Source organism: Lontra canadensis, unplaced genomic scaffold (assembly GCF_010015895.1).
Source record: "Lontra canadensis isolate GAN:19392208 unplaced genomic scaffold, GSC_riverotter_1.0 scaffold57, whole genome shotgun sequence".
Lineage (NCBI taxonomy): Eukaryota > Metazoa > Chordata > Mammalia > Carnivora > Mustelidae > Lontra > Lontra canadensis.
In genome coordinates, this window is record NW_022631051.1 from 12,925,075 (window position 1) to 12,949,584 (window position 24,510).

Here is a 24,510-nt window from a genome sequence, read left to right on the forward strand (position 1 = left end):
AAGAAGGTAGAGAACACTGAAGTATGCTGCTACAATAAAAAGTAAATGAATCATATTTACTTGCATAAGTTTAGCTTAGCTCTGTAAAGATACCAGTGGTGGTTGTTACAGGTCAGGACAACCTGTTGGCTGGGGACTGAGGAGGGATGGAGACATTTTACTTTCATACTTTCTAGATTTTCCTCTATGGGCATATATTGCTTATTCAATAAATAACTCAAATGAAAATAAACAATTTGGAAAACAGATGATAAATAACATCTCCCTATCTCTGGCCTTGCCAGATCAGCCTTGATGTATTTTGGCGTGCTTTCCTCCTTCAAGTCTCTCCCACAGACACCTCCTCTTCTCAGCAATCATGGCATAAGAACTTTTGCTGCACCATTGGCCTTTGATTGGAGCCCAGTCCCCTGCAGTGGCCTACTGTTCATTAACCTTAATCTGCATAGTTCTGAAACTAATGATGCCTGAATATCATATGTCTGGCTTCTAGAGCTCATTTTATAAAATTAATTTCTGTAATTAATGGCTGTTTAAAAGCTGACCTGTTGCTGAGCTCCTATAAGCTAGTTTCTGTTTGAAGAGTGAGGCGTGTGGGCTAGATGGCCTCTAGAGGCACTTGTAAGACTGTGTAATCATAAAATGAGAGAGTAGTTAGCTTTGGAGAGGAAGATGGACTATAGGATAGGGGAAGAGGATGCAGGCATTCAGAATGTTCTTGGTGGTGAATTCACACATAGTTATTATATTTTTATGTTTCATAATTAACATATATACCTATATAATGTTATGTGTATCATTAAAAGTTAACAAAAAGAGATTGAAAAATAATAAAACTGAAGGGTAATTAAAAAAAAAAGGGGGGGGCGCCTGGGTGGCTCAGTGGGTTAAAGCCTCTGCCTTCGGTTCAGGTCATGATCCCAGATTCCTGGGATCGAGCCCTGCATCGGGCTCTCTGCTCAGCAGGGAGCCTGCTTCTCTGCCTGCCTCTCTGCCTACCTGTGATCTCTGTCTGTCAAATAAATAAATAAAACCTTAAAAAAAAAAAAAAAGGACTCTAACCAGATTCTGAGAGGCCCAGGGTTCCCAGCTTTGAGTATCTACTCGAATCGGCTCCCTAATTTCACAGACAAGGCACTTAAGGCTCACAAAATCAAAAGAATTTGCCTAGTGAGTTAGAACTAGAATTCGAAACCAGATTTCCTGACTCCTACTCCAGCACTCTCCACACCATCTTCCTAAAAAAGCTAGGAGGCTCTGGGTTAGAGATCCTTTATAACTAGGTCCTTTAAAGAACCACAGTAGGGGGCAGATCTCCCCATCACAGTGTGGGATCCTGGGCACACAGATCAGAGTAGTGATCTTCATTCCAAAGCTAATTGTGCTGGAGGCTAATACCTGGTGCCTTTGTTAGTTAAGTTTCAGTGCTAAGGCTGCAGGCTTAGGGGATGGACTTATGTGAGTTGCTCTACCTCTTCCTGTGCCTCAGTTTACTCAGCTATAAAATGGATGTGACTATCAACTTCAAGGTTCTTTGTGAAGATCACACAAGTTGGTGAAAGTGCTTTGTACATTATAAATCTTGATTCAAGTCCATTAACCATTCGTTTATGCTACATTGACTGAAACTTCTAGTATATTCCCGGCACTGGAAAAGCAAGTAAACAGGACTGACAAGGCCTCTCCATCCTCCGGGAAGTTGGAGTGTGCTGGGGGAAACAGAAATAGAGAATTAGAGGAGGAAGTGTGCCTGTGGGATAATTAAATTATGGGGTTATTTACTACTTTGGAGTTGGGGAGAGAACAGGATTCATGGAGGAAGTGTACACTGAGCTGTGTCTTGAAGGGCAAAGAAGTGGTTAGTGTTACAAGCATCTCAGCCGGAAGGAAAGAGTTGACCATTTGGGAAATTAAAAGAATCCAGCATGGCTGAACGAGGCCATGACCCAGGGCCTTGAGTAGCAGGCTAGGAGTTTGGACTCTGTCCTGAGACCAGGTGAAAGTTTTATGCAGGTGATGGCTGGGTCTGGCTTGCTTTCAAGAGCAATTGCTCCAGCCAGCAGTGTGTTTGCTCCACTGCGGGGCTGATCTTTGTCATTAGCAGGTAATCAGATTGCAGATCAAGGAGCATGAGCCAGGGCTAGACAGTTCAGGGATCAGACCAGGGTAATTTAGGGGAAGCTACTGAACCTTTCTGAAGTTTGTCGGTAAACTGGATGTTATCACTTCCCGAGTTTACTCTGAGGATTAAAGTCATGCAGGGTTCAATTCAGAGTACAGTCACTTCGCTTCCCTTCTGTACCATGAACAAAGCTGAGCCGCCTTTGTTCTTCACCGTAACCCTGTAAAGCATCATTGTCCGCACTTTACAGCTGGTCCCGGCCCCGGGGCCCTTCGCGCCTGCGCGATGGGCGCTGCGGACGCCGTGGGGGTAGCCTGGCAACCGGTCGCCGGGCAACGGGCGAGCGCTTCCGGGACCGCGGGCTGAGGCAGGTGAGCCAGCGGCCGCCAGAGGGAACAGGATTGGGGGGGGTCCCCAGATTCTCCCCTCCCTGTTCACACCGGGCTCTCGTCCTCTTACCTCCCTAACCCATGCTCCTTAAAAGAGGGCAGGACCGTGTCCCCAGCACCCACTACTCCTAGCTCGGAGAGCCCAGAAAAGTCCACATCCCTCCTAGCCAGGGCCCCTCTCCTCTTGCCCCAGGCGGTCACTTGGTGCCCAGAATCAGAGTCAGGCTCACCTCCTTTACCAAGCTGAGCATTCCTACAGGGCTGGGACTATCACTGGGACTAATTGCAGGAACCACCATCACCCTAACAGTAGCCACAGAGGAGATATTCAGAGACTGCTGTGCCAGGCTCCTGGGTAGCAGCAGTTCCTATAACCACTCTGGCAGGGAAGGAAGGAGGTGCTCTTATCACTTCCCTTTTGCAGCAGTAGAAAGACACAGATAGAAGAAGTAACTTGTCAAGGGCCACCCATGGCCTAGGTCTGGACCCCGTTCTTAATTACAGTTGACCCTCGAACAACATAGGGGTCAGGAGTGCCAACACTACCCTTCCCCCACAATCTAAAATCCACTTATAACTTTTGACTCCCTCCTTAACTATTACTAAGACCATTGTTGACCAGAAGCCTTACCAATAACATAAACTGTTGATGACCATGTATGTTATATTTATTGTATACTATACTATATTCTCACAATAAAGGAAGCTAGATTTTTAAAAATGTTATTAAGAGAGGTATCAGGGAGAGAACACATTCAATAGTATGTAAAAAATATGTGCAAAGTGTAGTGTGTAAAAAAGGTACCATTTTATAAAAAATCCATGTGTAAGTGGACCCGTGCATTTCACACCCGTGTTGTTCAAGGGTCAGTTATACTGAGCCACACCACCTACAGTCGCTCCAAGTGTGTATGTGTGTAATAAAATTATATCACACTTTAAGCTTAATTCCTTTTTCTGTGGATGTGTCAGAAGAATCTGAATGCTATCCTATACGGTGGCTATCTGAGCATAATAAGAAATACTTAAAAAGAAAAAAAGGAGAAGCAGCATCTGAATATGGGTCCCTGATGGATGAATGAACTAGACCTGGATTTGAACATTGGCTCCTGGTCTTATCAGTTCCATAACCTGAAGCCATCTCTTACCCTCAGCTACTTCCTTTGTAAGACTGGGATAACACAAATCCTGGAGTAGTTGACTTAGATACTAGGTGTTGCTGGCGTAAGATAAGCACCATCTGTGGTGACCTTATTCGTGTTTGCTGGTTTGGTTCGTTTTGTCTTTTTGGTGCTTTTGGCCCAAGGACCAGCCTGTAAAGCATTGGTGGTCCCTCTTTCATTAAGCATGGGAGAGCTCTGGAGTTTGCAATTTGGGCTGCTATTTACCTTTATTGTGACCTTGAGCAGATTCCTTCATTGCTCTCAGCCTCAGTTTGCTAAACCATAAAATGAAAGTAAAGGGGGTGCCTGGGTGGCTCAGTTGGTTGTTTGTCTGCCTTCGGCTCAGGTCATGATCTCAGGGTCCTGGGATCAAGCCCCGCATCGGGCTCCCTGCTCAGCGGGGAGTCTGCTTTTCCCTCTCCTCCTGCTCTCTCTCGCTCTCTCTCCCTCAAATAAATAAATACAATCTTTAAAAAAAAAAAAAAAAGAAAGAACGTAAAGATACCCATCTGACTGCCCTTACAGTTTCAAGGATCAAATGAGAAGTAGCTTCTAAATCCCAGTGGTAATAATGACACCTTTTTGATTTCTCTTAATCAGTGGTTCTGCAGTGCTTTTATTTTGAGAGCTAGAGAGCTGCCCTCTGCAGGCGTGGAAGGATGGCCCATGCCCGGATCTCCATGTACCTGCCCCCTGACATCAACCCTGCCCAGGCCTCCATTGCCTATGGCTGTTGGGCCTTGCCCAAGCTCAACGAAGAGCTGCAGTCGGAGGACCTGCTGACGAGGCAGAAAGCCCTCATGGCTCTTTGTGACCTCATGCACGACCCTGAGCATGTCTACGTGGCCATCGACATAGGTGAGTATGTCACAGCCCAGGTGACCATGACTGGGGTCTGGATGGACAGACACAGTGGCCAGAAGTGGGAGGGGCTGAGGTGACCTGGCCCCTTCACCGTGTCCCTCTGGGTTTGTCAGTCCATCCTTGCTCAGACACACCAGCATCCCACCGAGAGCCACAAGTCTGTCCCCTCTGCTACAGCTCAACCAGGTGGCCACAGATCCACCAAACAGTGCTGTTTATCATCCATGAGACTGTCACAAAAGATAGGCTCGCACCTTACTAAAACCACACATGTATCTGGGAACTATGTCCCTTGTGTCCCACTCTGCTAATTATCAAAATAAGGCTTGAGGTGATTTTCATGACATGGTCACACGTTTCCCAGATGAGGCACATGATGGATGAACTGCAGCTTCTCCTTCCAGCCTTAGTACTGAAGGGTCAGTTGATTCCAGATTTGGCTGTGGTTCCTGGAACCAGGGCCTAGGACAGTGGGTAGAACTTCAGTACTAAGAGTCGCTGTGTAATAAGCCTGACTCTGGGCCAGCACCACCGACACTATTCCCCCAGCCCCCAAAGCAGCAGTAGTCTCTTGTTGCCCAACATTGGCTCACTTGTTGACTTCCAGGTGAGTTGATTTCTGAGACTGGTAAATGTTCAAAGATTTTTGTGCCTTGTAGGCTGCCTGGAGAGTCTGAAAGCTTTGCTGAAGGATAGCAATGACATGGTGCGGATAAAGACCACCGAGGTGCTCCATATCATGGCGACCCATAACGTGGGCAGGTGGGCAGCTGTCTCTGGAAACCCATGTCATGCTTGGGAGCCACACCCCTCCCCTGGGTGGCAGGCCCTTGGATGACCCTGAATCTCTGAATTTTTGTCTGTCAGTCTGTGTGTGTGTTGAGGGGAGGGTGGAGGTGCTTTCCCATATCCGTTCAGTTCACACTCTTGACTTGGGATGACTAGTTTTACTTGGTGCTGCAAACAGCGCGGATAATCACAAACAGCCCTGGAGCCCTGCCCAGGTGCTGCTGCCCTGGGTGCATGCACCCAGAAAGAAGGAATCAAGGGCAGGGTGCTCACTGTCTTCTGGCTGCTTTGATGTAAACAACAGATGTCCCTTTGCAGAAGGTAGAGATCTTTCAGGGGTGTCAGGGCATCTCACGAAATGTAAGGTTGCTCAGTCCCGCCTCTTCCCCAGCTCTCGGTACCTCATTGTCCTCGTCTGCACCTGCTCGTGGGTGCAGGGGGTTAAATGTGTTGCTGTGCTTACCTGAGACAGACCCAGGACAAGTGCTTTAATACTTAGGAGCATCGAGGCCTGAAGAGCCTCTCCTTCCTGCTGCTCTTTTCTCTCTTTGACCTGATGAGGACATTAAATGGTTAGCCCACAAGGGCTGACGGACACTGTGGGGAAAGGTACCTGGAGCTTGGGCAGGTACAAGGAACTTGTGAGCCTAGTGGGGGTGCCTGTCAGTTTGTTTCGTGGCAGTAGGAGGTTGGGGGGGTGCGGATTCCTGGACATGGCCACGGTGGGGTGACACGCAGTGAAGCAAATATCACTGACCAAGGACCTGCTCTGGCCTGGCCTGCATTGTCCTTCAGCGTCTGCCATCCCTCCCACTGCGACCTCTAGGTGTGAGGAGGAGAACCAAGATACCAGGGTCCAGGGTTCCCAAACTGTGGCTTGCTCCACCATAGCACAGTAGATGAAGAATGCAAAGGGCCCAAAGTAACAGAGGCTGATTTCTGGAGTTTGCCTGAGTTCTATGGTGAGCCTATAACTTAAAGCCAGTAGCTTGTGGATCCTGGCAAGCTCTAAGTAACTGGTCATGTGGAAACTTTTGTACCTCTTGTACCCATACAGGCAGCAATAGGAAGAGAGGATGGGGGCAGTAGCCTGGGGCTTGATGTCTTGTCACCTTGAGGAGTCTGTCGGTATAACAGCCCAAAAATGGAAGAGCCTTCCAGGAGGCCTAGCTGCCCTGGCCTACCTCTAGCTCACTTGCGGGTGAGGGAGGCAGATGCCCTCAAGGCAAACACTCCAGCCTTACAAAGCAGGAGTGACAGGGAGTGGGTGACCAGAACTGGCTGAAGAGGCCCTCTCATGATGGGCAGTCAGGGAAGTCCCCTGCAACCTGGGTGCCCCGCTAGGATTTTCTTGTCCCAGAATGACTCAGAACTCACTGTAGGTTAAATCCTGGCCGACAATGGCATGAGCATGATTGGTTGGGCACTTCCTGTGTTAGGTCCTGGGCAAGGGCATCACACTGAGTTCTCACTGAGCTCAGCCCTGAGAGATATGAGCTCAGAAGCCCTCACACCACATGTGCTTGGCCCCAGCAGTGAGTCAGTTATTAAAAAAAAAAAAATTTCATAAAGCCAGCAATTGAAGAAATTGTACATTCCCTTTAAACTGTTCATTTTAACCCCAGACACAAATAATTCGGCATTCACCAATCCTGGTGTGCCACCCAGACCTCTTCTTGGGTGTGGACCCACTGGTTGATGTTTCCCATCATCTTTTTTTTGCTTAAACCACACCTATAATATCATCTAATTTGCAGCTTGAGTTTCTCTCCAATAGAGCAGAGAACTCAAAAGACATTAATGGAGTAATCTGCATGTAAAAGCCTTCTAGAATTTATAGTCATCTCACTTTTTTTTGAGACTCACTTTTGAGTCTTCCCAAAGCAATCAACTTTGTTTTCATAAGGAAATTAAAAAAAAAAAACAAAAACCAACAAACCTCTTCTCACATCTAATTGGCTTATCTAATAGTTAATTAACTTATATAATTATCACAAGCAGCGTAACAGGCATACCCAGGCTTGGAGGCAAGCCCCTGGCTATTGGCAAGCCCCCCATTCAGCTCGGGAGAGAGGCAGGGGCTTCGAGGGACAGGGTTTGCAGAGCCTGGAGCATCGGTGGGTGTGTGCCCTGGTGGGTGGGTCCCTGAAGTTCAGGGTAGGCCAGTTGTGGGATTCTGCTGCCTCATCCCCATTTTACAGATAACAGGACTGACACTCACAAGAGTGAAATGAAGGATCCAGGGGCACGCAGAGCAATTGGAGTCCTAGCTAAGGAAGGCGCAGAGCTGTGTGATTCCAATGTGTGGTTTCTTCAATTGGCACACAAGCCACACTGTTCTCATGGCCTCTAGGGATGGTGTAATGGCTTGCCCACCTCTGGCCTTTCTCTTTTCCCTGGAAGCCAGAGGAACGTGGTCCATGCCTATTGCGGGTGGGCAACTTCTTCCTTGGTCTTACTGGATCCTCTCTGGGCATGGTCTTAACTGTGTCTAAATCTGAATTCTTTTCCCCAGAGAGGGCTTTTTAGAGCACGATGTCCTCCTTGCCTTGTCCTACCTGCTGAACGACCCTCAGGTAGCCTGCCGAGAGAATCTGCACCTGGCTTTGAAGCACGTGGCCCAGCTGCCCTCAGGTAGGCTCTTTGTGGGCACTCAGGTGGCCCCTCGGTCTCCACTCTGGGTCACTCATGCGCCATGCTGCAGGTCACAGTCTAGAGCACGTTTAAAAAAAAAAAGTCATGCTTTTACTAAGGTACAACGTACATATCAAAAAGGCACAAATTGTACATGAACGTTTTATTAAGTTGTACTAAGTGAACATGCCATGGAATCACCACACAGACTGAGAAATTTCTAGAGCATCGCCACCACTCTAAAAACTTCCCACATGCCCCAGACCAGTTACTACTCCTCACCCAAAGGGAAACAGTATCTCCTGTACATGAGATTGTAGGTTGTTTTATGCCTTTTCTTAAATTTTACCTAAGTGGAAACATCCATCCTGTAATATCTGGTTTCTAGCTTTCTTTGTGCTCAGCATTTTATCTCAGAGATCCATGTATGATTTTTGACAATTTGCGCTGGACTATGGTATTCACGTTATATGAGTACACTACAGTTTCTTTACCCACTTTGTTGCCAATGGACACTTGAATTGTTTCTAGCAAATGGCTCCCAAGAACAGTGTCCATAAACATTCTTGTGAGTGTCTTTTGATGGGTGTAGAGATGCGTTTCTTTTGAGACATACCTGGGAGGGGACTTGCTGCGGCTAGGACAGCTTTATGTTCAGCTTTAGAAGCTACCACCGATGGTTTTCTAAAATACTTACACCAGTTTGCACTCCTACCAGCCGCACACGCCCTTGATCCTCACCCAAACTTGATCTTTCCTGGCTCTTTATTTTAGCTATTTTGGGGGGTGGGTGTTTGGTCTCATTTTGGTTTTAATTTGTGTTTCCCTGATGATTATAGCCCTGTAAATGTCCTCATTTGTGAAGTGTGCCATAGCATGTTTAAGGAAAAAAGAAAGCTTGCCCCTCCCGCACCAGGCTTGAGGTCCCCCTTGGTTGAGTGTTCCTGCTTAGATTTAGATGCAGAGTCCAGGGTGACAGCCACCCAGCCACTGCAGCTAAAGGGTTCAGACTTGTGTCAGGTTCACGGCCGCCCTGTCACGTGGTGCAATGAACATGTTTTTAAACAGGGAGCTTATTCAGAGAGGAGTGATATCAAGGCCTTAAGGGGGTGACTTAAGTTAAAGGTGGGCAAAAATGTGTCATAGCCTAGGATTGAGATGGCCCGGGGTTCCCTCTGCCTTTCCCCTGGTTCCTTGCCTGCCCCTGGATAGGGAAGTGAGGGCAAGTGAGAAGATGCTCGCCAAGCGTGTTGCACATCGCCCTGCATGAAACGTGGCATAAACACTCACCTCCATGCGCGAGCTCTCGCTGAGTTGAGGGCCCAGAGAGAACTGACTACTGGGATGAGGTTCAGCGAGGTAGGGCAAAGGAGTGGAGCCCTTGGGGGCCCAGGATTGCTGCCCATCCGGGAAGCAAGACTTCTTCCAGCTGGGCCAAACTGGATGTTAGGAAACACGTTAGGCCAGACCGCAGAACCCTCTGGTGGTCTTTTGAGAGGCCGAGCTTATCCCTGGCCCTATCCCAGGCCAACAGGATCTGTCTCTGGGAGCTGGCACATGTAACTTTCTCAAACGCACCTTGGCTGGTTCTCTCTTGAGGCCATGATTGAGGGCCACTGGGAGAGTGGGGTGTCTGTGAAGCACCGGCGCTCAGGGCTCAGGTGAATGAATGCCCTTTGCTCACCACACGGGAATGCTCCTTCTTGGGGTGTAGAGCTCCCAGCCAGCTCTCTTAAATTATTGCGATCTGTTTAAGCCTTCAGAGAAATACAGAGATAATGAGAGTAAATATCAGGTACCATCACAGATTTGCTAAGTTTTAACATTTCACCATATTTCCCATTTTCTTGTTTTTGTTTTTTTTTTTTTTAAATAATAGTCCAAGCACCCTGTGAACCTCCCCACCCAGCACCTTTTCTCCTGCCCTCCCTGGAGCCCCTAGTAATTTCTGACTATATCCCTAATGTACGTCTTTTATATGTTACCAAGGATGTAGTCATACAGAGATCTCGCCCAGCATGTTTTAAAACTTGATGCCAATGGATCTGGCTGAATGCATCCCTTTGCCACTTAACCTGTTAAATGTTATAATTCTGAGATTTAGCCATGCCGTGTCACAGGCTCTGTTTGACTGTTTTAACTGTTGCATACCTTTCTGCTGTTTGAACGTAATGCTGACATTCAATACACTTACCCCTGGTTGGCTCATGGGTCAGGCTGGTTGTTTCTGATGCCGACTGTTCCTGCTCAGATTTTCCTGGAGTCCCTCCAAGGCCTCTGCTGGAGGACAGCATCCTTGTGGAGGCGGGAGATGCACGGCCTTCAGCTCGGCCAGATACTGCCACTGCTTCCCTGCCCTCCCTCCTCTAGGCAGGATAGAGCCTGCTGTGCATCCTCAACAGCAACCTCAAGGTGTGCTGTGCTGTTGCACTGTTGTATGGCTTTGCCGTCCCCCGTGGCTGGGAGAGGAGGCAATTTTCCTCTGCCTGGCGCCACCCGGATCGCCTCTCCTGCCAGGTGCCTCCCTGGAGCCTGAGAATTCTGTTGAGTTGTTTTTCTATTTCTTATTGATCTGAGGGAACATTTAATTCATCCTGGATTCCAATCCTTCGTTGGCTATGTACACACATTGCAAATGACATTTCCTAGGCTGTTGCATGGCTTTTCACTGTTTTTTTTTTTTTTTTAAAGATTTTATTCATTTATTCATGAGAGACAGAGAGAGAGGCAGAGGCAGACAGAGAAGCAGGGTCCCTGCTTGAGCAGGGAGCCCGATGTGGGACTTGATCCCAGGACCCTGGGATCATGACCTATGCCGAAGGCAGTTGTTCAACTGCCTAAGCCACACAGGCACCCATTTCACTGTTTGTTTGTTCATTAGGCCAGCAGTTTTCCATTTGGATGTAGTCGGTTTCATCAGTCTTTCCCTCTGTGTGTATGTGTTTGTGTGTTCAGTGCTCATGAAGATATTCTGCCCTATTTTGTTCTAGAAGTGTAAGAGTTTTGCTTTTCACATTTCGCTAGTGAAGGTACCTGGCCTGGATTTTTGTTTGTTTGTTTGTTGTTTACAGGTCTTCTTGTCTAGACCTTGCCAGTCTGGTCTTAGCTACAAAAGCTCTATGGTAATCTGTGTTCTGGTGGAGAGGGCCTGGTTCTATCTCTTTCCTGCAAAATTGTTCTGGAAGCCACAAGCACTGGGCACATCACAAAGAGCAGGGGGGCCGTGGTTGGGACAAACCTTACCAGAGGCCCCAGGAGCAACATACCCTGAATCACAGCCTTCCTTAGATGCTGCTCATTGTGAGGTGCTTACAAGGGAGGCCTGGGATACTCTGGTGAGGGATGTGTAGCAGTGGTTGGGGGGGGAGAGAGAGACATAGGCTAGGGCAGATGCCCCAAGAAGTCTGCCTGGGGGAACTCTGAGCACTGTGGCTTCTGGTGTGGTCAGTGTGGATGTGTCCCAGGTGGTGTCCTCACTGGGTCTCAGGGTGGGGTGGGTGCGTCTCCTTCGTGGGTGTACTTGTAACCAGTGTGTGATCTTGGGCAGTAGTTCGGCTTTATCACGGGGCATGGGAGTCTGGGTGCCTGTGTAAGGCATAGCCTGGGCTCAGCTGGCTCTCCAGCTGGTGGTCATCAGTACAGGTTTTCTATCTGCTGCCACTCCAAAAGGCACCCTCTGCACCTAGCTGCGTGCCCGGCACTCAACAGATATTGGTGTGAGCAGCCTTTATGCCATATTTTAAAGGATCATTTTTTTAGTTATTTGTGGCAATTAGCTCCCTCCCTCCTTCATCAATTCAACAACCATGTTGGGCCCTTGATCTGGTCCAGCCACTTTGCCTCAATTGCTCTGTCCGTGTCCCTCTGTAGTATGAGATAGCTGCAGGGGAAGTGGGGAAGGTCCTCCCTCTTGAGTCCTTGGGCCTGGAGGGATCTGGTGAGCTGTGTGGTTTCCCAGAGTAACCAGCAGGGGGTGCCATAGGACCAATGACTGCCTGACCCGGCCTGGCTCTCATCTCAGGCCCTGGGGTGCTGCAAGTCAGGCGAAGGGAAAGCAGGATTATAGAGGCAAATGCCAGGCAGAAGCCTCCAGCCCAGGTTCCCTGCCAGGCGGGCCCTGAGTAACCGCTGGGAATTCTGGGGGAATCTCTGTCGGCTCCCTCATTTTTGCTAACCACACGCAGAAATGGGTCTTGTTTTGTGGCTGGCGTTACAGGAGAGAACTCTGATGTCAAAATTGAGGATTCTTCTGTAACTGGATTTTGGGAGGCAGCCGAATAGCACCAGGCCCTAGAAGTGTCTCCCTACCAGCCCCACTGGCCACTGCCCAGGCCCCTTGGGCCTTCTGATGGTGGCCTGGAACCAGGGTGACTGGGTGCACCTGTGAGTCTGGACCGAACTCTGAGCTGCTGGCCCAGCTGTGGCAACAGCACGGTGCAGGGACTGTTCTGTCTCTGACACACTGTAGGCAGCCTTGGCAGGCCCGAAGCATGTCCTCAGCCTGACAGTCTGTGCCCCCTTCCCAGACTTAGCAAAGGATGATGCCCACAAACGATGACTGTGTCCACCTGGTTCCCAGCCTGGTGCACCTGCCTGAAGCCTTGTCTCCTCTCACCCTCCCCATCTACTGGCCTTCTCCAGACAGGAGAGCCTTTCCCTGTCTGGCCCAGTCAAGGTAGGTCACCATCCCAGCAGCTATCCCTCTGGGCTCTCTTGGAGCAGGCAGTCTTTCTCAGCCCTCTCCACAAGGCTTTCATATTCCCAGGCAGTTGAGGACAGCTCATTACACAAAGCGGGTCAAGTCCTTCTGGTGCCTGCGCTGGGCAGAAGCAGCTGGCCCCTGGCCTTGGACCTACATCAGCACTGAAACCCCTCACCCAGCTCATCTCTTAGGCGAGCGCCCAGGGTGCCGTCCAGCCTTGGTGGAGCCCCCTGTCCTCATGGGGGACTGTGGCCCTTCCCGGCACTTGCCCCTGAGGCAGCAGACCCTCACCCCATCTCCATTTGTCCTAGATGGCCAGGGCCTTGCATGGGCTCCAGGGAGGGTGGACAGACGGAGCACTGGCCCTGGGGACCCAGACCTGGTCAGGTCACTTGTTACACTATGTGATGCTGGGAAGTTATCCCCCCTCCAGGTCTCTGCCTTCCCCTCTATAAAACAGAGCCAGTAATCTTGGCGTCTCAGGAGCTGGGGAGGATTGAATCAGATGACTGCATACCAGGTTCAGCCCAGAGCCATGCGGTGAGCAGTCACCAAGGAGAGCTGGGATTATTGTCAGTGACCCATTGCTCTGTCTCAGGTGACCACAAGAGCTATAGGGGCAGATGGCGATCCCTCAGAGCCCACATGGTAGGTGTGCCCTAGGAGAGGGAGTCTTTGGCTGCATCATGGGACCTGGGCTGTTGTTAGTCACCTGCAGATGGCGAGGCTGGGCCAGCTCCTCCTGCACAGGGTAGACCTCTCCTCTTAGGCTTGCCCTCCTGCCAACTCTGGCCTCCTCTGGCCGACCCCTCTGCTGCTGGTCCCAGAGCTCATTTCCCTCTGACTGATGGTGGACCTTTCCTGGACCTTTAGCTTAGCAGGTGACTTCTCCATACTGGGTATGGTCTGGGCACAGTAGAGGAAGAAGGTGGGCCAAAGCCCCTTCCTACCTTGCCCTGGCATGGGTGCTTCATGCAGGGGAGTGTGGGAGGGAGGGGACATCAAACACCTGGAGGGCTGGGCCCCAAGAGATAGGCCATCTTGGACTCGAGCATGGGGAAGACATACCTGGATCATGAGCAGAGAAAAAGGGGGATGTTGCAGTCCCACCAGAGGAAGAACCAGCACAGACAGAGGGTGACTAGACTTCTCATGGGGATCATTTCATAACACATATTGAAGTACTCAATATGAAGTACTCAAACTAAAAGGATGGGATGTCAATTACACTTCAATAAAAATAGGCAACGTACGACATGAAAAATGAAAGGCACTTGGTCTCCGAAATGTTGTGGAAGTGGAGAGTATGGGAAACATACTTGTCAGAGGGGTCAGTGAAATGAGGCAGGGAGGGGCAGTTCATGTAGCAGATCACAGAGGTGTAAAAGGAAAAAAAAAAAATGGAGTGCAGACAGATTGCAGTGGAGATGGGGCCCTGGGAGAGTCGGCTGACGGACTCCAGGAACTGGGAGCGCTGGCCCAGGGAAGCCACCTCCTACCCCGAGCACATCAGGAGGGAAGGCAGAATCCTCCTATTTTCCTTCTAGCTATGTATTTTTGGGTGAAGGATGCTCATGGTGAAATTACTGCTCTTTTCACAGTTGGCATTAAAAGCGTAAAATAAGTCCCCAAGATTTTAAGTCACACGCTATTTCTTCTTATACAAAAGTCCCCTTGGGTTTTTGCTGTTTGGTGATGTGGGAAGGTGTGAAGGGAATCCCCATGAGGGCTCGGGGTGGGGAAGGGAGAGAGACTGATCTGTACTTGTGTCCCTGTAATGTGTATCTCCCCACCTGCTGGTCCTCACTCAGAGCTTTGTGTAGGTCCCGGATTTGAGGAGGAGGTGCAGAGTGGCTCTGTGCTTCCCTGTGGGACGCTGTCTGGGTGCAAAATGATCAGGAGCAGGGCTAGGCTGTGGGAAACACTCGCCTCTCTGCTCCACCAGTCCCTGACCTTGACTTGAGCGCCTTTTCTCATCTGTAAAACGGGTCACAGCTGACAACCTGCTGTGTGGTACAGGTGTTAAAATAATGTGTAAGGTGCTTGGTGCAGGGTGAACACACTTACTCGACTCCTAATTAGTGCTCTCCAGCACATGGAGATGCCCCTAACCACACAAGTCAGCGCCAGCAGATGGGAAGACGTGGGGGACCCCTCCGCCTTACCCCCTGCAGGACCCCACCCTCATGGCTGGGCATTATTGGCACCCTCCAGGCTGTCTGCCTCCTGTACTCTGGCAGAGGTGTCTTTAGGCTGGGAGGGGTCTGGGGGATGCTGCAGCCTGGGGCAGTGCTGGGTGGGGGTCTTGGAGCCATCATCACCCCCAAACCTCAGCCCCTCCAGACACATGGGCCTGGCAGGGCTCCCTTCTCTTACACTTTCTTTCCTCACTTGAGGTTGTTTATTCTTTTTTTTTTTTTTTTAAGATTTTATTTATTTACTTGAGAGAGAGCAAGAGAGAGAGCATGAGAAGGGGCAGGGTCAGAGGGAGAAGCAGGCTCCCCACTGAGCAAGGAGCTCAATGGGGAACTTGATCCCAGGACTCCAGGATCATGATCTGAGCTGAAGGCAGTCGCTTAACCAACTGAGCCACCCAGGCACCCCAAGGTTGTTTATTCTTGATGTTCATTTCAAAGTGATTGTGCCTGAATGTGTAGATCAGGGGAGAGGAAAATGCAAGCTGGGCCTGGATGGTGTCTCCGGGCACTGTCCTGCAGGTCAGCCGCTCACACTCACAGCACGGCAGCACGAGGCTCAGCTCATTCAGGTTATTTTATTTTCTTAAAGTAGACAATCTTTAACTTTCATACAATCACCAGCTCCTCTTTCCCTCTGTACATCTCTTAAAGTCCTTGGCTGTGATCCTACACACTGACCTTGGACATACGGGTACCGAACAGAGGCTGAGAGAAAAGGAGATTTGGCAAGGGCTCTGGCGGTGCCTTCCCTCTTGATGGCAGGGGTTTCATATTTACATGCAGCCCTGGGCCAAGGTCCTTCCATGGTGGCAGGTGCCACAGGCCCTGGGACAGGCAGGGCCAGAGTGCAAGGTCCCAGCAGGGCCTCCCTCAGGCTACAACGCCGGCTGAGCCTTCACAGGAGTCAAAGTAGCTCTCGGCCCATCTCGGGTGCAGGGCATGCAGGGGCTGGGGCCCCATCTCTCGCTTCCCCTTTCTCCACTTGCAAAGCCACAAATAATTTACTCTTTAAACACCAAGACATTTAGCTACTGTTTGTTCGCTCCTCGGTGAAGAACCTTCTTGAAATACATCACGTTTATTTTCTGAAATAAAAATGAAGCAGAGACCGCACCGGAAACAGGAGGACGCTGCATGGGCTTATGTACAATGCGGCCCTACGAGGCTGCCACAGGGTGGCCGTCAGCCCCAGTGTCGCTCGGGAGCAGAGGGACAGGCTCATCCACGTAACAACTTTTACACTCAGCAAGCCAGACACAAAAAGGACCACCTGAAAAAAAAATATGTTTTGAAAATCTGCATTTTAAAAAAGAATACTCAACTGCATTTGAAATTTTCCGTATTTCTGCGAAACACCACGAGATTTGGCCAAAAAGAAAAAAAAAAAAGGATGTCAGAGAAGAAAAACCAGGGTTTGATTTATAAAACATCAGACTGGTAGAAGAAAAGCTGGAACCCAGCTGGCCGAGTTCGAAACAAATCGTGCCACTCCTGTTATTGTGTGGATTTTTGCTGCATATTCTGAAGCTGTTTAAAAAGAGCTGTGAGTGGCTAGAGGTCTGATTAGTGGTGTCATCTGGCCTCGCACCCTGGTTCCAGAACAAACATGGTACAGAGCAGGCCAGCAGTAGGCGTGGCCAGCAGGGAAGGCGCATGGACCCTGCTCTCGTCCTCCCTTCTGGTCAGTAGCAAGGTCCCCAGTCCGAAGCTTGGGCAGACCTGGTGTTCCTCCAGATGAACCAGCTGCCTCCTCCTAGTCCCACAGGGACACCTCCCCCCCTCCTCCCATGCAGAGCGGGGCTGACTCGGGAAGGCAAGGTGAAGGGGCAGGAAGGGCTTGTAGTGAACTTGGTGACAGCTGCTTAAGTCTTCAAGAGGCTCCAACACTTTGGGGAACTTGGCCATCTCCAGACTGTGTGTGTGCGCATGTGTGTGTGTGTGTCTACCTACCTAGCAATCTATCCATATATATTTATGTTTGCGGAAACGTGGGGGCCAAGGAGGTGGAGGGGCGGGGGGGACATTCATCAGGCCTCCCCCGTTTTCTGCCCCTGGGCTGGGTCTCCCTAGCACGAGTGGGGGTGTGTGACACCCCAGGGGTTTCGCCACAGGCAAACTGGCCAGCCTGGCTCCTCAGCAAAGGCCTATGTACTTGAGATTGTTCTGTATGATGACGTCTGTCACCGCATCAAAAACAAACTGGATGTTACTGGTGTCGGTGGCACAGGTGAAGTGGGAGTAGATCTCCTTGGTCTCCTTGTTGCGGTTCAGGTCCTCGAACTGCCGCTGGATGTAGACAGCGGCCTCCTCGTAGGTGTTCTGGCCCTTGTACTCCGGGAAGCAGATGGTGAGCGGAATACGCCGGATCTTCTCCGCCAGCAGGTCCTTCTTGTTCAGGAAGAGGATGAGTGAGGTGTTGATGAACCAGTTGTTGTTACAGATGGAGTCAAAAAGGCGCAGGCTCTCTGCCATCCGACTCTGTGGGCAGGAAAATGCTGGCGTTAATCAGGGGATGCAGCATGGAAAGGCTCTAGGCTGGCGGCCCTGGTGGGAGGAAGCCCCCCGTGGCAGGCAAGCCCAACCCGGCACTGGCCCCGGAAATACCACCCTCCTGGTGGGAAGTCCTTCCTCTGCCAGGCCAAGTCTGTCTTTGCCTGCCTCCTACAGGCTCTGGGGCCCCTGAAGGGGCTGGTCCCACCTGTGGCACCCTGACATGTCTTTGTAAGGGGATGTTCTGCTTCATCAGACCCTCTTCTGCGGCCTGGGGCTGCTGCACAGCGTCTGTTGGCCGCAGGGACCCGGGCAACTCCGTACTCACAGCTGAGGGCCTCATCTCCTGCTAGCTCAACGCGCCCGAGCTGCCATCACGCCTCCCTCAACCTGAGTGTGGCCAGCCTGCCCGGCCAGCAGCTCTGGCCCATCCTCCAAGCCTCAGTGCTGTCACATGGTACCATCAGTCCTCAGCCAGATCTGTGAGTGGAGAGCCTGTGCTTCCTAACCAAAGGCTCCACAATCTAGAGAGTTGGGGAAGGCTCCGTCCCCTCTGCCCCTGCCAGGACCTTGGGCTCATGTGAGAACAGTGGTCCAGGAGGCTCAGTGACCCCAGTGGCACTGGCCCTTATTTACCCCCATCTGAGGACCTTAAATGGGTTGTAGTGACTGAGTTTTTAATGAACATAACGCATCTGTGTGACTCCCAAACCCACCGTTTCCACAGAGAACCGATGATTCTAGCTTCTAAAAGGACTGCTGGTGAGTTACTATGGCAAAAGCTACCCTTCATTTCAAAATAAAACGAACAAGCCAAATGTCCAAACAAAGCCCGGAACTGGTTTAGTTTAGATCTGAGGTGTCGGATTTCAGGACTCTCTGACCAGATTGTATCACCAGTCGTGTGGGAATGAGGAAGGAAGCCACAGCTGGTGCTGATGGTGTGGCCATGGCATGCCAGCTGGTTCAGACCTTGCACCTTCCTGTTCCCATTTTACAGAAGAAGAAGCTGAGGCTTGGGGAGATGGGAAATGTGCTCCAAGTTCCATGGCCAGGAGCTCAGGCTCATTGCAGCATGGATGGGCAGCACTGTTAGCCTAAGTGAGGTCACCCCAGATGGGGGTGTCCAGGAGGATGCCTCAGTGAAACTCTACTCTCCTGGAGATTTGGAACGGTCTGAGGTACATAATGGAACAGCACCAGTGCTGAGAGGGAACCAGCTCGAGTGGGGAGAGGAAGCTCAGAGGTACTTGTCATGACTCTCCCACCTCAGAGAAGCTGCCCTGGGATTCCATAGACACCTTGGAGTTCCTGTTTTCCAAAACTGATCTTGTGCCTTGTTTAGAATGAGCTCAGGAATACCAGAAACTCTGGAAAGTGAGTGGTTTGGGGTCTTAGGAAAAAGGGGTGGCGGTGACCTTTCTGTAGAAACAAGATACAGGAACCCCAGCCCCAGCAGTGCCTGGAAGGAGCCCCACAATGTTCCCAAATGTGAGATAAGTGGTGGTCTAGGAATGTCACATTCTACTGGGGAGTAATTAGCTCTAATGGATTCTTGGAAGCCACACTGTAAAGCCCAACAGAGCTATCAATTCTCTTAGGAATGATGTCATAATCAGGGGCTGTGCTTCTGACCCCAAATTTCGCATCAGATAAATAACAGATGGAGTCGTTAGCACGCATGCATTAATTCATTGAGCAAACACTGGCTGAGCATGCCCTAAGGACTAGCGATAGGTCCCAGCTTTCATGCAGGTGATAGAGCCCAGACAGAGGTCTAGGACTTGGGTGTGGGGGATGGGTTGGCCACCAGCAGGTGGGACCTAGCAGGCCAGTCCCCAAGGGCTGGGCCCTGGGGGTTGAATTGGGGTTCACGGATTGGGAGCCAGGCAGAGGAGTCAGGACATGGCCAGAATGGGTATCTGCTGGGTCCCTGGGGGTGAAAGCCAGGGGCGCTCTTATATCCGGTCTGAGCCCAGCAACTCTGGGCAGGCTGTGGAGTCCAGGCAGTGGAGGGGCAGAAGGGCATCCCCAACATGCTGAAATAATGCATATGTGCTGGCCAGCGCTCACACTGAGGCCTCCGCTGGTCGGTCCCTTGAGGGCAGGCCCTCTGTGGCACTGGGACAATTAACAGGCCACATGACCCCTCCCACCCCACAGCCACCTCAGCCACTCTTCCTGCTCAGCACACAGCCCGGGTTCCTAACTTCAGCCCCAACTGACCAGTCCTTCCTGTCCCACATGAACCTCTACCTGACTGACAGTTCTTGGCAGGCTTTTTGGACCCTAGACATCTCTCCAAGCCTCATGTTCATTACTTGGGAATCTGGGAACTCAGGCACTTCCTTACAGGCAGTCATACCCTTGGTAGTGCCTTGCAAAATGCTGAGAGAATCGCTACTGCCTAGGATCACAGAACAGGAGACTCCCTCACGTGGGGCCCTTGTCCCGTCCTGGGGCTCTGCTCGATTCCCTGGCATCTGGGGGCTCAGGTTTCCTGCTGCTCTCTCTTTCTTGGGACAAACCACAGGTAACCACACTGGCCATTATTTACACACCTGGGAGATGATGGGCATCAAAGAATAACCACAAAATCTGTCTGTGTAGACACTGTGGCTGTGCGAGTGCTGCCAGGCGGGATTCTGCACTGCCTGGGGGACACACTGACCAGAGACCGGCTTGTGGAAACATACACGAGCTTCAGAGCTTAGGAAGCACTGGGCTAAATGCTTTGCTCCACCAGTTACCCCCTACTGCTGCCTGGGTGCTCGTGGCCTACACGTGTTGACGCTGTGCCAGGCTCCTCTGCTGAGGGGGGCCCAAAGCCAGGAGATGGTGCGTGGGAAGGGTGGGGCCCTGGGGCCTCAGAGCCCATGGTGCTACTGTCACTGCGGCACATGCATTTCTGCATCCCAAGTGGGCAGAGCAGTGTCCTGATACCTCAAAGCACAGAGCATTGCAAAAGGAACATGCTGTTTTGGGCAGTAACTCTTGAAACCACGTGAGTGTGAGTTTGGGAGGAATGAGTGCCATGGGTGCACCTCTCTGCCCCACCTCTGCGTCTTCCTTGTTCCACTCACCCTCTGCAGCTGAGCTGAAGACCCCTTCTTCCCGGAAGCTCCCCTGACTTCTCCCACCCCCATACCCCTGTTCACCTTCCTGCAGCACATGTCTGGCTATGCACCCTGTACCAGGATAAAGTCCCAGCCCCTCAGTCTGGCCTTTAGGGCCTCTCCTGCCCATTCCCCTACCCCCCGGCCCTTGGTGTGTGTGCATGGCTTGGACACCAGCTATGGCCCCATTCTTCTCCTCCTTGGCCTGGATGGGGTTCCCCCTGCCACCCAGTTCCCTTGTGACTCTGCCCACTTGGTGTCATTAGCTGTTGCTGAGGGCCCCAAAGGTGGTAAGCCAGGGTTGGGCACCATCCTGTGCAGTTCAAGCAGGCTGCTGGGCCCCTAGGGCAAATGAAGCCAGGGGCAGCTTTGGAATCATTGCTAGCACATCACCCCCTTGTCCTGTGAAACTTCTGTTAGCCTGACACAAACAACCTCTTAGACCCCGAATCCGAGAAGCCTGCAGGGCATGTCTGTGCTGCAAACAGGGGTGCTACCCATTTTACACATTGGGAGATGGAGGCTTGGAAAGGCCAACTCCCAGGGCTCGGCTAAGAGCCCTGTGTCTCTATCAACATGTTTTCTTCCAGCAAGAAGCCCTCCTTGCCTTTACCACTCTAGCTGCCAGCAAAGCAGTGGTCATAGGTAGCTCCCCTAGAAGAAAGCACACCCACCAGTAGCCCCCAGCAGTCCCAGCCTGGGGCTCTGATACCCAGCCAGCTCTCTCCAGGGCCTGCTCACCAGCAAGATGGCCCTTTCTAAGAGTCTGGGGTTTGTCTGCACATTCATTCATATAAATAACATGGAACAGACAATTCCTATCAGAAGTGTGGGCAATGGTGGGAATCACACAACCCAACGGAGAGAAATCAGTGATCTGTAATAAGCCATGTCAGACAGTGGGGGGGCAGCTGGGTGGCTGGATGTTGTCCCTGGAGTGGTAAAGAAATCATTTCTTGGCCATTTGCCAAAAAAAAACCACCCAAAAACAAAAAAACCCACAACTATTCAGACAGGTCCAAATACACTCAATGCCACTGAATAGGCTTTCCATCAGGTGGCCTGTGGATGTCACTGGGCAGGACCTAATGTAATGACCTGTTCCTTTTCTTTCTTTCTGTCTTTTTTTTTTTTTTTTTTAAGATTTTTATTTATTTATTTGACAGAGAGAGAGAGAGAGTGAGAGAGAGGGAACATAAGCAGGAGGGGTGAGTGGGAGAAGGAGAAGCAGGCTTCTCACTGAGCAGGGAGCTCAATGTGGGGCTCAATCCCAGGACCCTGGGATCATGACCTGAGCCAAAGGCAGATGCTTAACAACCGAGCCACCCAGGTGCCCCCCCCCCACCACTTTAAGGTTTTATTTATTTGAGATAGAGAGAGAGAGGGCACAGCCAGTGGGAGGGGGAAGGGGAGAGGGAGAAGCAGATTCCCCGATGAGCAGGGAGCCTGACATGGGGCTCAATTCCAGGACCCCAGGATCACAGCCTAAGTCGCAGGCAGATGCTCAACTTACTGAGCCACCCAGGTGCCCCTAATGGCCTGTTCCTAAGGAGCTTGCTGGCCTGTGAGTGTGGAGTCTTTGCTTAGTGTTGAACTTGGCAGCAGAGGCCTTCACCTGGCATATGGCTACTGTCAGCACCTCTGGTGGCCTGGAGTGGACCAGCTTCATTTTGACGCCCATGGCCAGGGTGAGCTGGGGTGCGAAAGGGAGCCTGCATTTGGTGAGAGGAATGTTGCCCCTCAGTTCTGATTCTCTACGAAGGCTCTCCTGGTGTCACAAAAGTGCTATCCCTGTCCCTGGTTATAAGCACAGGGTCTGGGGCCAGAGGCCTGGTGTTTGCTGTCACCATCAGTTTTTGATGAACCTTGAATAAGTCGTTTCTCCTCTCTGGGCCTCAGTTTCCTCATGTACAAAATAGGATGGTCATGGCATTCAATGTCAGGACCACTGCGAGGAGAAAGGAAGGTGTTGGTGTGAGGCCGCTGCTGCCCTGTGGGTGCTCTCCCATGCCACTCACTGCCCTTGCCCTGGCACAGGGGGTCTGTCATCTCCTCTCAGCTCTCGGCGGCAGGCCCCCCTCCCTGCACTGCCCACACAGAGCTGCTCTGGGATACCATGGATCCCAGTGCAGGAACAGCTCCTTGGGCTGGAGGGAGAGAGGCCTCTCTGCAGACCTGGGCTCAGCCAGCCAGCCTGACAGGTTCCTGGGCCCTGCAGCACCTCTGTTCCCACCTGGTTCCTCAGATCGCCTCCTGTGACTATTCAGCCTGGAGATTCGATGGCCATCTGGCCCTGCCCTCACTGGCGTGAGGCTTACCTCCTCACAGGAGGTTCCCTTAGCTTTTTAATGGTGCACAGGACAGCCCCAGGTGCCAGGCGGAGCACCTCTAGTGACCACAGCTCCCCGATTTGATAGGTCAAGCCCAGGAGCTATGACATGGCAGGGCTGCCTTTGGTTTCTCTGCACGCTGGCTGGGTGGCAGAGGGCTGGTTCCCAGAGACCCAACTTTGAACCCAAGCACGGACACTCAAGGACAGCCCTTGCACTTTGCAAATGAGTGGAATGGGCCCCACAACAGGCAAAGGGGTTGGTCCAAACGTTTCCTGCATGGCCTCTTCTAGCATGTCTGACTCCCACTGATTTGAGAATTCATTGGCCTGCCTGAGCGAGAGGGGCCAGCAGGTCCATGGTTCTTGGGTCCCTCTCTGAGTGAATTCTGGCTCCCTCCATGACTGGGGGGAGCACTGCTCAGCCCTCCCAAGGCACTGTAGTTTCTAGAGAAAGGTAGGGGAACAGGTAAGGGAGGTGGCTAATGACTCCCAGGCTACCAGCCTGCCGTGGGTCTTTCTAATCTGTCCTTCTTGGGGGCTCATTTCAGTCTGTAACCCTCCTTCCTCCTTCCAAAGCCTGTACCAGCTCCTCGAGCATCATGCAGCTTGCTTCCACAACCTGTAAGAGTATGCAGTCTGGGGTGCAGCGTATCTGCAACTTTACACGACTTTGGGGCGCACTAGGGGCGGTGGCCTGGTTTTGGAGCTGGGGACCCTTCAGCGTCTCTTTACCATAAGCCTAACAAACCTGTACAATAATGTACACGTCACTTTCTGGCAGCCCCGAACTGTGGGCAGGCAGGTGAGAGAAAGACCTCCATCCATTGCACTCCTCCTGAAAGACACCTGTTGCTCAGGGTGCCCAGAGGGCAGGGTCCTTCCTGTTTTCTCCTCACAGGCCACCACGGGTGTTCTGTTAGGACACAGGTCCTATTTGTGGTGACTCACTGACCACCCCTGGACGGAGGGCCAAGCTATGGGGAAGGGGCATGAGCATGCTCTGAAACCCTCTCCATCCTCAAGTTTCTTTACTGAGCTCCTGGGGCAAAATCAGGAACCCCTCACGGGGCACAATGACTCTGCATGATCTGGGTGTTCCCATCCTCCCAGCCCCTGCCTCTATGTGACTCCCTGTTTCTGGCCCTTACCTGCTCTGAGATGCCTTGCACAGACTGCCTCTAGACTGTGTCACTCTGGGCAAAATGCCTGCTTCTTGGCGCCCCAGCCCCGTATCTGTGAGGCGAAGACAGGGATACCAGCCTCACAAAGGCTGCTGGCTTTTTTTTTTTTTTTTTTTAAAGATTTTATTTATTTGTCAGAGAGAGAGGGAGAGAGAGCAAGCACAGGCAGACAGAAAGTCAGGCAGAGGCAGAGGGAGAAGCAGGCTCCCTGCCGAGCAAGGAGCCCGATGTGGGACTCGATCCCAGGACGCTGGGATCATGACCTGAGCCGAAGGCAGCTGCTTAACCAACTGAGCCACCCAGGCGTCCCGTGGCTGCTGGCTTTTAATGGAGAAAATGTACACAAAGACTCACACTCCTGGTTTTTGTCATTTGTTATGGGGCCTGGGTCCTCTACCTACCTCTTGGGCCTTGAGTCCCCATCTGGCACAGGCATGCTATGTGGCACCTGTCCAGGTGTGCCTGGCCTGACGCAGGTGCACAGCCAACCCTGCTGGCCTGTTACCATCACACGGGTCCCCCACTGTCCT

The 24,510-nt window shown here is 51.5% G+C and overlaps 2 protein-coding genes across 3 annotated transcripts in view; one reads left to right on the forward strand and one right to left on the reverse strand.

The window, feature by feature from the left end:
• Nucleotides 1-24,510, forward strand: part of RSPH14 (radial spoke head 14 homolog) — a 79,434-nt gene that overhangs the window by 1,072 nt on the left and 53,852 nt on the right. Inside the window, exons 1-4 of one of the 2 annotated variants that reach the window (XM_032876043.1) lie at nucleotides 2,417-2,493; nucleotides 4,275-4,532; nucleotides 5,198-5,300; nucleotides 7,843-7,961. In XM_032876043.1, the coding sequence (XP_032731934.1) occupies nucleotides 4,334-4,532; nucleotides 5,198-5,300; nucleotides 7,843-7,961 (421 nt within the window). In that variant the 5' untranslated portion in view covers nucleotides 2,417-2,493; nucleotides 4,275-4,333. Of the gene's footprint in view, nucleotides 1-2,416; nucleotides 2,494-4,274; nucleotides 4,533-5,197; nucleotides 5,301-7,842; nucleotides 7,962-24,510 lie in introns of those variants that run through there. The other variant, XM_032876044.1, reaches the window with a different exon arrangement.
• GNAZ (G protein subunit alpha z) overlaps nucleotides 16,641-24,510 on the reverse strand; it is a 29,134-nt gene continuing 21,264 nt past the window's right edge. The window contains exon 2 of the mRNA XM_032876042.1: nucleotides 16,641-17,339. Within this exon, the coding sequence (XP_032731933.1) occupies nucleotides 16,995-17,339 (345 nt within the window). The 3' untranslated portion in view covers nucleotides 16,641-16,994. The remainder of the gene's footprint in view (nucleotides 17,340-24,510) is intronic.